Source organism: Sus scrofa, chromosome 14 (genome assembly GCF_000003025.6).
Source record: "Sus scrofa isolate TJ Tabasco breed Duroc chromosome 14, Sscrofa11.1, whole genome shotgun sequence".
In the NCBI taxonomy this organism is placed as follows: domain Eukaryota; kingdom Metazoa; phylum Chordata; class Mammalia; order Artiodactyla; family Suidae; genus Sus; species Sus scrofa.
The window spans coordinates 15,375,015-15,390,967 of NC_010456.5; the positions used below are offsets into that span (position 1 = coordinate 15,375,015).

General features: G+C 38.7%; 1 protein-coding gene across 13 annotated transcripts in view; it reads left to right on the plus strand.

The window, feature by feature from the left end:
- Positions 1–15,953, plus strand: part of GLRA3 (glycine receptor alpha 3) — a 483,419-nt gene that overhangs the window by 254,924 nt on the left and 212,542 nt on the right. For 6 of the 13 annotated variants that reach the window (XM_021074189.1, XM_021074190.1, XM_021074182.1 and 3 more), the window contains one exon: positions 7,668–7,740. Coding sequence is in view for 7 of the 13 variants with exons in the window: in XM_021074182.1 (XP_020929841.1) it covers positions 7,668–7,740 (73 nt within the window). In the remaining 6 variants the exon portion in view is untranslated. Of the gene's footprint in view, positions 1–7,667; positions 7,741–7,867; positions 7,995–15,953 lie in introns of those variants that run through there. The other 7 variants (XM_021074187.1, XM_021074188.1, XM_021074183.1 and 4 more) reach the window with 3 other exon arrangements.

Consider the following 15,953-nt stretch of genomic DNA (forward strand, 5'->3'; position numbering starts at 1 on the left):
TTCATCAGTGTCTTATGGTTTTTGGAGGACAGGTCTTTTGTCTCTTTAGGTAGGTTTTCTCCTAAATATTTTATTCTTTTGGATGTGATGGTAGATGGGATTGCTTCCCTAATTTCTCTTTCTGCTCTTTCATTGTTAGTGTATAGAAATGCCGTTGATTTCTGTTTATTGATTGATTTTGTATCCTGCGACTTTGCCAAATTCGTGGATGAGCTCTAACAGTTTTCTGGTAGAGTCTTTAGGATTCTCTAGGTATAGTATCATGTCATCTGCAAATAGTGATAGTTTTACTTCTTCCTTTCCAATTTGGATTCCTTTTATTTCTTTTACTTCTCTGATTGCTGTGGCTAGGACTTTCAGAACTATGTTGAAGAGTAGTGGCAAGAGTGGACATCCTTGTCTTGTTCCTGATCTCAGTGAGAATTCTTTCAGCTTTTCACCATTGAGAATGATGTTCGCTGTAGGTTTGTCATATATGCCCTTTTTGATGTTGAGGTAGGTTCCCGTTATGCCCCCTTTCTGAAGGGTTTTTATCAGAAATGGGTGTTGGATTTTGGCAAAGGCTTTTTCCACATCTATTGAGAGGGTCTTATGGTTTTTATTCTTCAGTTTGTTAATGTGGTTGTATCACACTGATGGATTTGAGCTTATTGAAGAACCTTTGCATCCCTGGGATAAATCCCACTTGATCATGATGTACAGTCCTTTTAATGTATTGTTGGATGCGGTTTGCTAGTATTTTGTTGAGGATTTTTGCGTCAATGTTCATCAGTGAAATTGGCCTGTAGTTTTCTTTTTTGTGGTGTCTTTGTCTGGTTTTGGTACCAGGGTGATGGTGGCCTCATAGAATGACGATTGGGAGTATCCCTTCCTCTGAAATTTTTTGAAATAGTTTCAGAAGGAGAGGTGTGAGCTCTTCTCTAAATGTTTGATACAATTCACCTGTGAAGCCGTCTGATCCTGGACTTTTTTTGTTGTACGTTTTTTAATCACATTTTCAATTTCAGTACTTGTGATTGGTCCATTCATCTTTTCTATTTCATCTTGGTTTAGTCTTGGAAGATTGTACCTTTCTAAGAATTTGTCCATTTCTTCTAGGATTTCCATTTTATTGGCGTATTGATCCTTTGTATTTCTCTGGTGTCCATTGTTACTTCTCCTTTTTCATTTCTAATTTTATTGATTTGAGTCCTCTCTCTTTTTTGCTTGATAAGTCTGGCTAGGGATTTATCAATTTTGTCGATCTTTTCAAAGAACCAGCTTTTCATTTCATTGATCTTTTTTGTGGTTTTCTTTGTTTCTATTTCATTGATTTCTGCTCTGATCTTTATGATTTCCTTCCTTCTACTATCTTTAGGTCTTGTCTGTTCTTCTCTCTTGAGCTGCTTTAGATGTAAAGTTAGCTTGTTTATTTGAGTTTTTCTTGTTTCCTGAGGTGGTCTTGTCTTGCTATAAACTTTGCTCTTAGAACAGCTTTTGCTGCATCCCATAGGTTTTGGAGTGTCATATCTTCGTTGTCATTTGCTTCTAGGTATTTTTAAATTTCCTCTTTGATTTCTTCAGTGATCCATTTGTTGTTTCGCAGCATGTTGTTTAGTCTCCACGTGTTTGTGTTTTTTACAGTTTTTTTTCTTGTTGTTGATTTCCAGTCGTATAGCATTGTGGTCGGAAAAGATGCTTGATATGATTTCAATTTTCTTAAAGTTACCAAGGTTGAACTTGTAGCCCAGGATGTGATCCATCTTAGAGAATGTTCCATGTGCACTTGAGAAGAATGTGTATTCTGTTGCTTTTGGATGAAATGTCCTATAAATATCTATTTAGTCCACCTGGTTTAATGCTTCATTCAGGGCCTGTGTTTCCTTATTGATTTTCTGTCTAGTTGATCTGTCCATTGCTGTAAGTGGGGTGTTAAAGTCCCCCACTATGATTGTGTTATTGTCGATTTCTCCTTTTAAGTTGTTAGCAGTTGCCTTATATATTGTGGTGAACCTGTGTTGGGTGCATAGTTATTTAAAATTTTTATATCATCTTCTTGGATTGATCCTCTGATCATTATGTAATGTCCTTCTTTGTCCCTGAAAATATTCATTTTAAAGTCTATTTTGTCTGATAGGAGTATTGCTTCTCCAGCTTTCTTTTGATCCCCGTTTGCGTGAAATATTTTCTTCCATCCTCTCACTTTCAATTTGTATGTGTCCCTAGAAGTGAAGTGGGTTTCTTGAAGACAGCATATATATGGGTCTGGTTTTTGTATCCATTCAGCCAGTCTCTGTCTTTTGGTTGGGGCGTTCAGTGCATTCACATTTAAGGTAATTATTGATATGTATGTTCTTATTGCCATTTTCTTAATTGCTTTGAATTTGTTTTTGTTACTCTTTTTTCTTTCCTTCTTCTCTTGTTCTTTTCTGCCTAGAGAAGTTCCTTTAGTATTTGTTGTAAGGCTGGTTTAGTGTTGCTGAATTCTCTCAGCTTTTGCTTATCTGAGAGGGTTTTGATTTCTCCTTCAAATCTGAATGAGAGCCTTGCTGGGTAGAGTAATCTTGGTTGGAGGATTTTTCCTTTCATCACATTGAGTATATCATGCCACTCCCTTCTGGCCTGCAGAGTTTCTGTTGAAAAATCTGATAATAACCTTACTGGGGTTCCCTTGTATGTGATTTGTTTCGTTTCCCTAGCTGCTTTCAAGATTTTCTCTTTGTCTTTAATTTTGGTCAGTTTGATTAATATGTGTCTTGGGGTGTTCCTCCTTGGGTTTGTTTTATATTGAACTCGTTGTGCTTCCTGGATTTGAGTGAGTGATTCCTTTCCCATGTTAGAGAAGTTTTCAGCTATTATCTCTTGGAATATTTTTTCTGTCTCCTCCTCTCTCTCTTCTCCTTCTGGCACCCCTATAATGTGGATGTCGGTGCGTTTAATGTTGTCCCAGAGTTCTCTGAGACTCTCTTCATTTCTTTTCAATTTTCTGCATCCATAATTTCCACTAATTTGTCCTCCACCTCACTTTTTTGTTCTTCTGCCTCCTGTATTCTGCTGTTAGCTGCTTCTAGTGAATTTTTTATTTCAATGATTGTATTTTGCATCTTTTCTTGTTTCAGTTTGATATCTTGTATCTCTTTGGTCAGTGTTTCCTGTAAGGTATCCATCTTTGCCTCCAGTTTATTTCCAATGTCTTGCATCATCTTCAGCATCAACAGTCTAAAGTCTTTTTCCTGGAGGCTAAAAAGCTCCTCCTTGCTTAGCTGTTTTTCTGGGTTTTTTCCTTTCTCCATCATCTGAGTTATAGTTCTCTGTCTTTTCATTTTGATAGGTTTTTGGTGTGGTGACCTTCTTACAGATAATAGAGTTGTAGCCTCTCTTACTTCTGATGTCTGCCCCCCTGTGGCTGAAGTCAGTATGGGGGGCTTGCTGTAGGCTTCCTGATGGGAGGGGCTGATGCCTGCCCCCTGGTAGGTGGAGCTGATTCTAATCCCTCTGTTGGGTGGGGCTTAGTCTCTGGATGGGATTAGAGGCAGCTGTGTGCCTGAGGGGTCTTTAGGTAGCCTGTTTACTGAGGGACAGGGCTGTGATCCCACCTGGATTGTTGTTTGCTCTGGGGCTTCTCAGCAGCTGACTGACGGGTGGGGCCAGATTTTGCCAAAATGGCCACCTCCAGAGAAAGGCACTTTGGCTGCTGGATATTCCCGAGAGCTTTGCTTTCAATGTCCTTCCCTCACAACAAGCCACGTTCACCCCTGTTTTCCCAGGATGTCTTCCAAGAAATGTGGTCAGGTTTGACCCAGATTCCCATGGAGTCTTTGCTTTACTCTGGGCCCCAGTGCACTTGAAAGTCTGTGTGTGCCTTTTAAGAATGGGGTCTCCGTTTCCCCCAGTCCCATGGAGCTCTTGCACACAAACCCACTGGCCTTCAATGCCAGATGCTCCAGGGGCTCTTTCTCCCCATGCCATATCCCCACACGTGAGAGTTTGATGTGTGGCTCAGAGCTCTCACTCTTAGTTTCCAGTCTGTGTAGCTTCCCACCCAGGAGGTATGGGGTTGTTTATATCGTGAAATCGCCCCTCCTACTTCTTGATGTGTCCTCCTCTTTTTCTTTTGGAGTAGGATATCTTTTTTAAGGTTACTGGTCCATTTGGGTGAAGAGTGCTCAGCCTTTAGTTGTGAATTTTGTTGTTTTTAGGAGAGAAGTTGAGTTCCAGTCCTTCTATTCTGCCATCTTAATCCCGTCCCCCTCTTCTTCTTCATTATTGTATGCTATTTTCACAAACTAAAAAATTCTAGTTTGGCAACTGCAATTTATTGAGTAAATATGTGATTTCAGTGTCATGCATTCACTCATTTTATTGAGGTCAACTATATATTTTTATTATCATTTCTTTTAAGATATGGATACTTTATATCTCTGGCTACTCTAAAGATTCCTCAGTGTCTCTGGTTTCTCCTCAACAGTTTTACTATGATATGGTTAAGTGTGTATTTCTGTGTGTTTATTCTCCTTGAAATTCATTGATTTTCTTGAAGCAGTGGGATACTTTGGGGAAATTCTCAGCCATTTGTTTTACATTACTTCAATTATCTTCTCAAATGGTACTCTCTTAATGATTTCAGATTTATTATGGTTCACTTATCACTTCTCTATTTTAATGTTTTTTCCCTATGTGTGTCAGTCATTGAGTTTTTTTTTTACTAACTTTACTTATAGTTAATTTAGTTAATTATACAATGAACTCTGTAATTCAAACTGTTCACTGATTTTTTGAATTTAGATATTTTATTTTTCTGCTCTAGAATATGTATTTGACAAGTTTGCATAGATGCCAATTTTCTGGTGCAGTGAATCTGCCTTCTTTCACATGGTCTGTTCATTTTTCTTCCAGCTACTGTAACATATTAGTCATATGGATTTTTGTTGTTGTTGTTCATTGTCATCTTTTCCATTCTTTTGGATCCTCTTTTACCTGACTTCTATCTTCTCTTTTCCTATCTTTATTGTTGTTGTTTTCCCTTTATTATTGGCCATAATTTTGTCTTTTTGATATGTGTGATAGTGTTTTATTATATTCTAGATGTTCTATATAAGGAACCGTAGTAGTTCTTTCCTCTTTTTGGAAGACTGGCTGAGTGACTAATAACTTTAATACATTAAGGAATTAAGTTCAGTCAGAAATAGTGTTGTTTTAATAAGTCACTTATGCTTTACTGGACTTTCTACTGGGAGCCCATATGACTCTATTTTCCCAGCTTTGAAAGCAATGTGTGACTATGTTCTGATAGTCAGATCTTCAAAACTAAATTCTCTAGCCTGTATTCCAACTTTTTCTTTTTTTTTTTTTTTTTTTTTTTAGGGCCACACCTGTGGCATATGAAGTTCCCAGGCTAGGGGTCAAATTGGAGCTACAGCTGCCAGCCTATACCACAGCCACAGCAATGCCAGATCCGAGCAGCGTCTGCGACCTACACCACAGCCCAGGGCAACGCTGGATCCTGAACCCACTGAGCAAGGCCAGGGATCGAACCCCAAACCTCATGGTTCTTAGTTGGTTTCGTTTCCGCGGTGCCATGACAGGAACTCCCCCAACTTTTTCAAAATCAGGCCAGTATTTTAAAGGGAAGGCATTACGTGTCCTTGAGGCAAACTCCCTTCTACTAGCTATTTGCTTCCTAACTACAGTAGATTGTAGGTATCTCTATCTTTAAAGACTTCAACCTTGGAGTTCCTGTTGTGGCCCATGGGTAACAAACCTGACTAGTATCCTTGAGGACACAGGTTTAAGGATCCTGTGTTGCACGAGCTACGGTGTAGCTCAGACATGGCTCGGATCTTGTGTGGCTGTAGCTGTGCCATAGACTGGCAGCTGCAGCTCTGATTTGACCCCTAACCTGGCAACTTCCATATGCTGTGGGTGCAGCCTTAAAAAAAGACATACACAAAAAAAGACTTCAACCTATTTTCCAGCAAATGTACTGAAATTCAGAAAAAGTGGAGTGGGAAAAACTGATTTTTGAATATGATGAGCTTAAGTGCCTAATTTATCAGTCTAGCCTGTTCTACACACTAAGAGTTTTTCAGGTTTCTCTTTCTTCTATAAAGAAATAAATCTAACTGGGCAGGCCAAGCTTGATCATTAATTTATATTCAGAATCATCATGTTAAAGCAATAAACATTTTTATTCCAGGGAGGGGAAAGTACTGACAATTCAAATTATTTTCCCTTCCTTGTAAACTTTAAGTCTTTTAATCTTCATTGCCTCCACAGTTCTCTGAGATTTTTAAAATACAATTTTAAGAAATGTATTTAGCATTGTATAGCTGTTGTTTTCAGAAAAATGCCTGTCTACCAAGACCTACCTAAAATTGAACGTATCTTTTTAAAAATCTCATTTTATAACCAAAGAAACCCAGAAATTTAGAGACAACTGTTATTATCACTCTGTATTTTCTTAGTTTGTTGGAAATTTGCAGTAAATTTCAATAATTTTCCTAAGGTGGTTAAGGTCAATGATAAAGAAAAACTTGGGGAGTTCCCATCATGGCACAGTGGAGATGAATCTGACTAAGAACCAAGAGGTTTTGGGTTTGATCCTTGGCCTCGCTCAGTGGGTTGAGGATCCAGCGTTGCTGTGAGCTGTGGTGTGGGTCAGAGATGCGGCTCGGATCTAGCGTTGCTGTTGCTGTGGCTGCAGCTGTGACCGGCAGCTATAGCTCTGATTCGACTCCTAGCCTGGGAACCTCTGTATGCCATGGGTGTGGCCCTAAAAAGACAAAAGACAAAAAAAAAATCTCAAGTAAACAAAAATTTGATGTTTCTGCATCCCTACTTTTTTCATTATACCAATTCTGTAACAGTCAGAATTAAGTTATAAAAAAACAATGATTTTAGGAGAATAGAATTAAATATAAAAGAATTGAGTAAATAGCTACTAAAGAACACAGCAAGTAAAGGGAGGCATTGTACTAGTAACTGGTTAGTAACCAGAAAATACTAATTACAAGAAGGTGATTTCATTCATGGAACTGAAAAGCAAAGGGAAGAGGTTGGGTTACTTGAATCTATAGAACTGTAGGGCTAGTACCATGATCTCAAAAATGAGACTCAAAACTCTCACAGTAGGTATTGCTAAACTGGTGCAGAGGGTTTGAGACGTGGAGAGAGATCAAAGATCCAGATAGCTATGCTGGTATCTCAGACTGACAATGAGATCAAAGGATATTGAAACTAACTATAATTGCTAGTATAAAATCTGTTATTGAAGTAATACTGACATGCAGGAAACAAACGGATCTCCCAGATTTCCAAATTCCCTCTCCTTCATCCTTCTGAAGATCCCTGTAGAAAGAGGGCTAATGCAGCAGAAATGTGGTTCCCATAATGCAGGGTACAAAATGGCAAGGGATTTTGGAGCTGAAAAGCAGTAACTTAAAAACTGGTACAACCACCCATATGCCATTTTTTTTCCTAGAAAATATGAAGAAATACATTTCAAGAAAAATAAAATTTCTAGTTGTTTAAAATAAAGAAGTAAAGACATTGTAGGAGTTACATTTTTTAATGCATATCTATTCAGATATATTTTTTGTTACTAATTGTTTTTGTTTCCCATGTTGAGTCTCAGTTTTTTGCTTTGGATTTTTCAGGTTGAGGCTGACTTTTTTGCTTTTGTCCTTTAGGTTTTTTCCTCATACAAAGCAAAAGAAGACAGCATAGTAGAAGTAACAGCAAAATAAGACATGGTATTAAGAGGTAAATCTTCTTTATCCTCGTTCTTCTAGGGGGTGGGCCGCTGTCAACACTACCTCCATCGCCTCTTATTAGGCAGTTGGGAGGGTCCCACTTATAGTTGCAATGGCAATGATGTTTATTGTTACAGATCCCCCTCATGTTACAGAACGTAGGTGAACAATTACTGTCCAAGCGAGAGAGATGGACACACTTCCTTTGGATGCAGACATGTTCTTGGCCACACTCAGTACCATCTTTCACTTCACCAATATCAGGTATGGTCATCCCAATATGGTAGTCTGTACCCCAGCAGGTGACGTCCTTGAAGCGTGTCCCATGCACAGTAGAATGCTCTCTCAGAAGGGGAATTTCTGTCACGTTATCGCACTGAATTCTCCCACACAGGATATTTGACATATTGCATTTTAGATATGAAGAGCCTTCAACTCCACAGTTACCAAAACGATCACCTTGAGTATTTACTTGTTTGTAGCAAATGTTTTGTGCATTTTTTGCCTCTTGGCCAAAAATCTGCCTACACTGTGTATTGCGGTCATTACATCTCTTTTCATAGCAGTAGGCACTGTTATTACAGGGAATTCCATCCTCTACATATACATCATCTGGGCACATATGGGATGTCCCATTGCACCATTCTGGAAGATCACATGCATTGATCTCCTTTCTACACATTTCTCCTGATGGTAAGAACTGGCAGTCCTTGCAACAAAGCCCAAAAGCACAAGCAGACCCCAAACTCAGGGTGCAGTTTGTCAGACAACAGGCATCTTTTGAGCAATTCTGAAGAGATCCACAGTCACACTGTTCGCCTTCTTCAACAATACCATTTCCACAGCGTTTCCTTGAAAATATATCCTTTTGGTATACAGCGTACCGCAAACATTGTGCCTCATGTACAGAATAGTCCCAAAATTGAGAAAAACTGCAATTGCTAAATTGGACTATTTGTGGGTTATCATAATTCATTATACATCTGTAATAACCTACTGAACACATACAGTATCCATAGTCATGATACATACCCAAATTATGACCTAAATGATGAGCCATTGCAATTCCAATAATGGGCACGGTTCTGTCTGCAAAAGTAACAACTGCACAACTGTACTTTGATTTACACATTCCTTTAACATAGCCTAAACCAGTTAATCCTCTTATTGTCTTATTTATAAAAAGATGTATAGTATCATGTGCCATGCGGGCATCAATGTTACCAGCCTTCCAGATGCAAAAATCTGTCAGAGTTCTCCTTTCAGGTCCCACTTCAACATGGTTTCTTCTATTCCAGATCTCCATACCAAACAATAACACCTTAACACCCAGTTCCTGATAAATGGAATCCACTATATTTACAATAAGAAATAGATCCTCCTGTAACCTTGAGATATTCTGTTTAAAATGATTATATAGAGTATTGTCCACCACTGCTCCAACTTCAACAATGATACTGTGGATCCACCAGCCCTTAACATGACTTTGTTTCAGAGTAAAATTACCAGTCTCTTGAAACTCAAATTGGTGTACAATCTCCTCTTGCATAAAGCCAGATTTCATGGTTGGGAATTGAGTCTCCTCACTGTCCACTTTATATAACAGATGTTCAAATTCAGTAGAAAAAATCATGGGCTTAATTTCATAAACAACATAATTTATCTGTAACAATCCTCGAAAGCCACCAAAACAGGTACTGAGGGCAACAAGGGATTCTGGGTCACCTTCCACATAACCGTGGTAATAGCAGTCATTTTGGACAAAAGGCTTGTCTTCCAGGAGAGCCCCCTGGTCTGTGTAGGTAAACACTGGGAGGTGTCTGGGCAGCAAATGCTTCTTGACCTGCATGTGGAAAACATGTCTCTGGCCCCCCAAATGAAGACTGTAAGAGAGCCAGCCTGGAGGCTGCATGCTTCTGCCAGTGCCATTTACCCTCAAGGGAATCACCACTTCTGGGGGACTTTGATAGTGGGGTTGCACAGCCCAAATGTGTCCTGAAAAAGGTGGAAACACCCCAAGCCAATGTAGCAGGGGTATGATCCTCATGTAAAATAGGGCTTTAATCACAGTCATTTTTGAAGCTACCATTATGGAAATGGTCCAGAAAAGAAGGCAGGCAGGGCTAGGAATCGCAGATGGTCTGGCTCCTTATTCTGAGATGGTTAGTGTGCAGGGCTAATCATTAAGTATTTGTCTTCTGGCAGAGATGAACCATTAGAGCATCAGCCCTATAAGTAAAACAAAATACAAAACATGGATGGGGGTGGTTAGCAGAGGCCTGGATAGGGAGAAAGAGAGAGACATACAATAAAAGTGATTAGTGTTTTGTTCAATGGATAACTGTAGAAACTGCACAGAATTTATTCTTAAAATTAATAAGGGAGAGGGGCTTTGTGGGTGTAAAGAAAAATGAAAACTGGCCACAGATTTAGAGTTATTGAACCTGGATAATGGGCAATTAAGAATTAATTGATACTATTCTCTAAATATATGCTTGTGTGTGAACATTTCCACAATTGTTTTAAAAAGATCTTAAGGGTAATATAACCATGTCTTAGATTGCTGCAGTTGTCCTAATTTATATATGTTAAATTGGTATAAGTAATAATATCTGTTTTTTTCAACCTCAAGTCATAAATTACTCAGTTGCCTAAGAGACATATTAACAACAACACAGTCCTGTTATTTTATTTTATTTTATTTTATTTTATTTATTTATTTAAATTTTCTTATTCATTGATCATCCTTATGTTTTACAATGATCATTTTTATTTATTTTTTATTTTTTTAATTTTTAATTTTTATTTTTTTGTCTTTTTAGGGCTGCATCTGCAGCATATGGAGCTTCCCAGGCTAGGGGTCCAATCGGAGCTGTAGCCGCTGGCCTACGCCACAGCCACAGCAATGCAGAATCCAAGCCGTGTCTGTGACCTACACAGCTCACGGCAACGCTGGATCCTTAACCCACTGAGCAAGGCCAGGGATCAAACCTGCGTCCTCATGGATGCTAGTCAGATTTGTTTCTGCTGAGCCACAGTGGGAACTCTGGGTCCTGTTATTTTAAAATCTGTTTTATGGTACTTACCATTACCTCATAGAGCAGAATGTTTATATAGTTTTATACTTCTTACATTATTCTCCTCACTGGACTTGTCAGATTAAAAGTACTCAAGCACATTATCTGTGTCTTTCACAAATGTTACTATCTCCTATAATGCCTAGCTTAATTCTTTATGTAGTAAATAATGGTCAGCTTGATTTTTATTGTTCCTTGGAGTGTTACTCAAAAGGTATTTACATTTGATTACATTTTAATGTAGAACATTATTCAACAACTGTGGCAGATTTTGTTTTTGCAACAAAGCGTATACTCAACAAAATCGAGTCTTCAGTTTTCCCCAGTTATTCTCTAAATACGCTAAATACTCTGGATATAATTTAAGTAGAAAACAACAACAACAAAAATACCCCTGAAAGCAAAAGACAGACTGGCTAGAGACCACTAGACTTGAGGATTGCACAAAGATGATTTCCCTTGGTTTTCTTTTAATTGCTCATATATATCCCAAATTGGGTGCTGGAAAGGTCTTTAATACAGAACCACCAGCAAGATAAACAAACAAAGCAAAACCAAAACAAACAAACACCACCCCTAATAATAGTTTGCTCTCTCTGGCCAAATGACAGGGAATAGAAAAGCTCAATAGAGAATCGGTGAGGTGGTTTAGTACCTGCTCTTGGACCAAGACACATGTATACTGATTCATGCAAGTGGCAACTTCAAAGACTGGTAGACCAACCCAAAACACACTCCACAATCAGTGTACTTGTAGGGTCCAATCTACCTACAATGGCAATAGAAAAGCCCTGGGGAGTTCCCGTCATGGCTCAGTGGTTAATGAACCCATCTAGGAACCATGAGGTTGCGGGTTCGGTCCCTGGCCTCGCTCAGTGGGTTAAGGATCTGGCGTTGCCGTGAGCTGTGGTGTAGGTTGCAGACGCGGCTTGGATCCCGAGTTGCTGTGGCTTTGGTGTAGGCCAGCGGCTACAGCTCCGATTCGACCCCTAGCCTGGGAACCTCCATATGCCACGGGAGCGGCCCAAAGATATAGCAAAAAAGACCAAAAAAAAAGAAAGAAAGAAAAAAAGAAAAGCTCTGGAAGGCCAGCCTGACCTTTATTCAAGATCTAGGTAACTAACTGATCTGCTTTCAGAGGCAACAGCAAAATCCCAACAATTTGACCCAACCTCAGTTCAACGCTAGGGCAGGGAGTGGAAACCCTACATTAAACATAGCTGTATCATTCATAAAGCCTGATATCTCCCACTCATCCACCAAATGACATAAGAAGACACAGCCTGTTGCCCTCTGTTTCTCACATCTCCAGATTTGAATACAGCCCCTTGACACCAATTAAATCCAGAATGTCGTCAGACTAGATCAAGCAGAAGAAAGGGTCAGTCAACTCAAATATAGATCATTGACAATTACTCAGTCAAAGGAGAAAAAAGCAGAATGGAAAAGAATGAAGAAAGCAAGATACTTATTGGACACAAACAGAATGAACAATGTACACATGATAGAAATCCTAGAAGAAGAAGTAAGAGAAAGGACTAGATAACTTATTCAAAAAGATAATGGCTGAAAATTTCCCCAAATCTGAAGAAAGAAATGGGCAGCCACATGTAAAAGCCCAAAATGTCTCAAAGGAAATGTCTCATTAAAACTCTGAAGAGTCAAAGACAAGGAAACAAATACAGATAAATGCAAATTCAAGGAAAAAAGTAAGCCCATAAATAAAGACAACTGATTGATGCTTGCCAAAGACAGAGAGAGAGAGAGGGGTAGATGAGATGGGTGAAGTAGGTCAAAAGGCACAAACTTCCAGTTACAAAAATGAATAAATCATGGGGATGCAATATACACTATGGCTACTATAGTTAATAATACCATATTGCATATTTGAAAACTGCTGAGAGTAAGTCTTAAAAGCTCTTATCACAAGAAAAAAATTTGCAACTGTATATGGTGACAAATGTTAACCAGATTTATTATAGTGATCATTTTGTAGGATTAGATTATTTTGTATACCCGAAATTAATATGTTTTATGTTTACTATACCTCAATTAAATTTTTCCTTAATTAAAAAAAGTCAAGAATAGAAAATTTAAATTATTTGAATGACAGTGCAAAGTGTGTGCTGGGGAGTTCCCTGGTGGTCTAGCAGATTAAGGATCTGGTATTGTCTCTACTGTGGCTTGGGTTCGAACCCTGGCCCCAGAATCTCCACATGCTGCAAGTATGGCCAAAAACAAACAAAGTGTGTGCTGGGTCTAGGAGATTTGAGGCAAGGAAATGAGTCAAAGGTGCAGTAGGGGAAAGCCCTGGTTACTCAATGGCTTACATTAGTTTCTAATAAATAATTACTAAAAACATAACAGCTACTCCTATAGGAACATGTGTGTAATTATCATAATAAATAATAGTTTGTATAACTCTTTTTTGGTATCACTCTGTATATATCTTTTAGTACTCTGGAAAAGTACCATATAACATTTTTTCTTTTATATATTAATATTAAAAAGAGGTATTACAGTTGAGGGTATAACAATATAATACCATGTAAAAGTGAATTTTGAGGACCATTAACCATTTCTCCTTAAAGCAGCTTCTAGGAGTTAAATATTCTATGTTTGCAAATGATATCACATTATCAAATATGCTCTTCACTTTTTTAGCCTTATTTTAACCTCATTCTTCACAATTTCGTTTTAAGGTATGCTATATATGTACCTTTGTAATAACCCCTACTGTTAAAAAAAATAGGCTTCCTTCCATAGCATTCTCATATATAAATCTTGTCTTAAAAGGAATTAAAGATCTTCCTTGACTTATAGTGGGTTATGTCCTGATAAACTTCTTGTGAGTTGAAACTGTCATGTCCAAAATGCACTTAATACACTTAACATATCCAACATCTTAGCTTAGCCCAGCCTACCTAAAACATGCTTGGAACACACACATTAAGCCTATAGTTGAGCAAAGTCATCTAACACAAAAAGTGTTGACTATCTTATGTAATTTAGTGAATACTTCATTGAGAGTGAAAAACAGAAAGGTTGTCTGGGTACAGACTTGTTAGTAGGTTTCAGTTCCTTTGCCCTTGTGATTACGTGTTTGGCTGGAAGCTGTGGCTGCCGCTGCCCAGCATTCCAAGAGAGGGTCAGATTGAATATTGAAAAAAGATCAAAACTCAAAATACAAATACAGTCCTCTACTTATTTCGGCATTCTACAGGCTTTCTCACTATCTCATGATTGTAAAGTCAAAAAATCATTAAGTCAAACCAATACAAGTTGGGAACTGTCTGTACTTTATTGCTGGAGTTCATTCATTCAGATTATTTTAGTAATATTAAAAATGCCAGAGAGGGAGTTCCTGTTGTGGCTCAGCAGGTTAAGAACTCAACACTGTCTCTCTGAGGATGTGTGTTTGAAACCCGGCCTCGCTCAGTGGGTTAAGGATCCTGCCTTGCCATAAGCTGCAGTGTAGGTTGCAGATTTAGCTTGGATCTGGTATTGCTGTGGCTGTGACATAGGTTTGCACGTGCAGCTCTGATTCTACCCCAATCTGGGAACTTCCATATGCCAAAAGGTGTGGCCCTAAAAAGAAAGAAAAAGTGCCAGAGAGATTTGGAGGACTATAAGCATGGTGTTTTCCTCCTAGAACCACATATTTTCACCTCCCCAAACCAGTGTTATATATGAAGTGACTATTCTGAACTAATGCCAGGAGTTAATGGCACTGTTTAGTTGCCCTTGGCTAGTTTTGAATCATAGCATGTAGATTTCACCCTTTTTCTGGTTTGTTAGCAGAGCTTGAGCAGAGAAGAAAAATCCTGAATTCTCCTTTAGGTAGTTAGGATTGGGGTCCTAAAATCAAGGTCCAGATTATCTCATTCTTGGATTCATTTAATTAACTCTTTCTGAGAGTGGAAATTGATGGGGCAGAAGGGATGCTAGGTGATGTCCTCAGCCACTATCATTAAGGCAGCCATCAGTGTAACAAGAGAACACATCCCTATCCAGTTTTTGTCTTTTTTTTTTTTTTTTTTTTTTTTTTTGTCTTTTTCAGGCCGTACCCGATGCATGTGGAGATTCCCAGGCTAGGGTCGAATCAGAGCTGTAGCTGCCAGCCTATGCCAGAGCCATAGCAACATCAGATCTGAGCCGCATTTGCGATCTACATCACAGCTCAGATGCCAGATCCTTAAGCCACTGAGCAAGGCCAGGGATCAGATCCGCATCCTCATGGATCCTAGTTGGGTTTGTTAATCACTGAGCCGTGATGGAAACTCCCCTGTTCAGTTTTTGGATAACAGCCAGTAGGCTTTTGTACTCCCAACTCGCTATCATTATTGGAAAGCACCAAGTGATTTGTTTTTGATCAAAAAGCCCTCATGGGCTTGTCAAGTAGTATTTTAAATTTGGGGTACAACTCATCAACAACAGCAATGAAATTTGTTCCTTCACTAATACTGATTGAGTGGAGTGGTCAGTTTGTCCTAGATATGTGGGTAATAAATATCATGTAAAAATTTTCAAGATTTTATCTAAGGCCATAAGCAGCCACTCTAAGTATGAAGGAGTTATTTCCATGTAATAAATGCCCTTTTCTTACTCTGGACCAGAGGTTGACTGGCATTGTATAACATTTCATAACATTCTCTTCGAACTTCTCCAACGATGTGGTTTCTTTTAGTGTTGTGAGGTTTAGGATCCTTGTGGGGACAGCCTTTTGGCACAGTGATCAACAAGTCATCTTCTCTTGCTTGGATATCTCTCTTTGAATGGGCTTCTGTCTTGAAAATAGCCAACTCCTTAAAAAAAAAAAATTAGAGCTATGAAAATGCCCCTAATACGCTGACCAATCAAAATCAGGGCTTTTACTTAAGTACTTTTATTTTCTCTTAGGCTTTCAGAAAAAGTAGATGATCTCCAAAGTATTTCTACTACTAGTGTATATGTAAAAACTTTATTCTTTTTATTTTATTTTAATTTAATTTAATTTAATTTAATTTTGTCTTTTTGCCATTTCTTGGGCCACTCCCGAGGCATATGGAGGTTCCCAGGCTAGGGGTCTAATTGGAGCTGTAGCTGCCAGCCTACGCCAGAGCCACAGCCACAGCAACGCGGGATCCGAGCCGCATCTGCGACCACA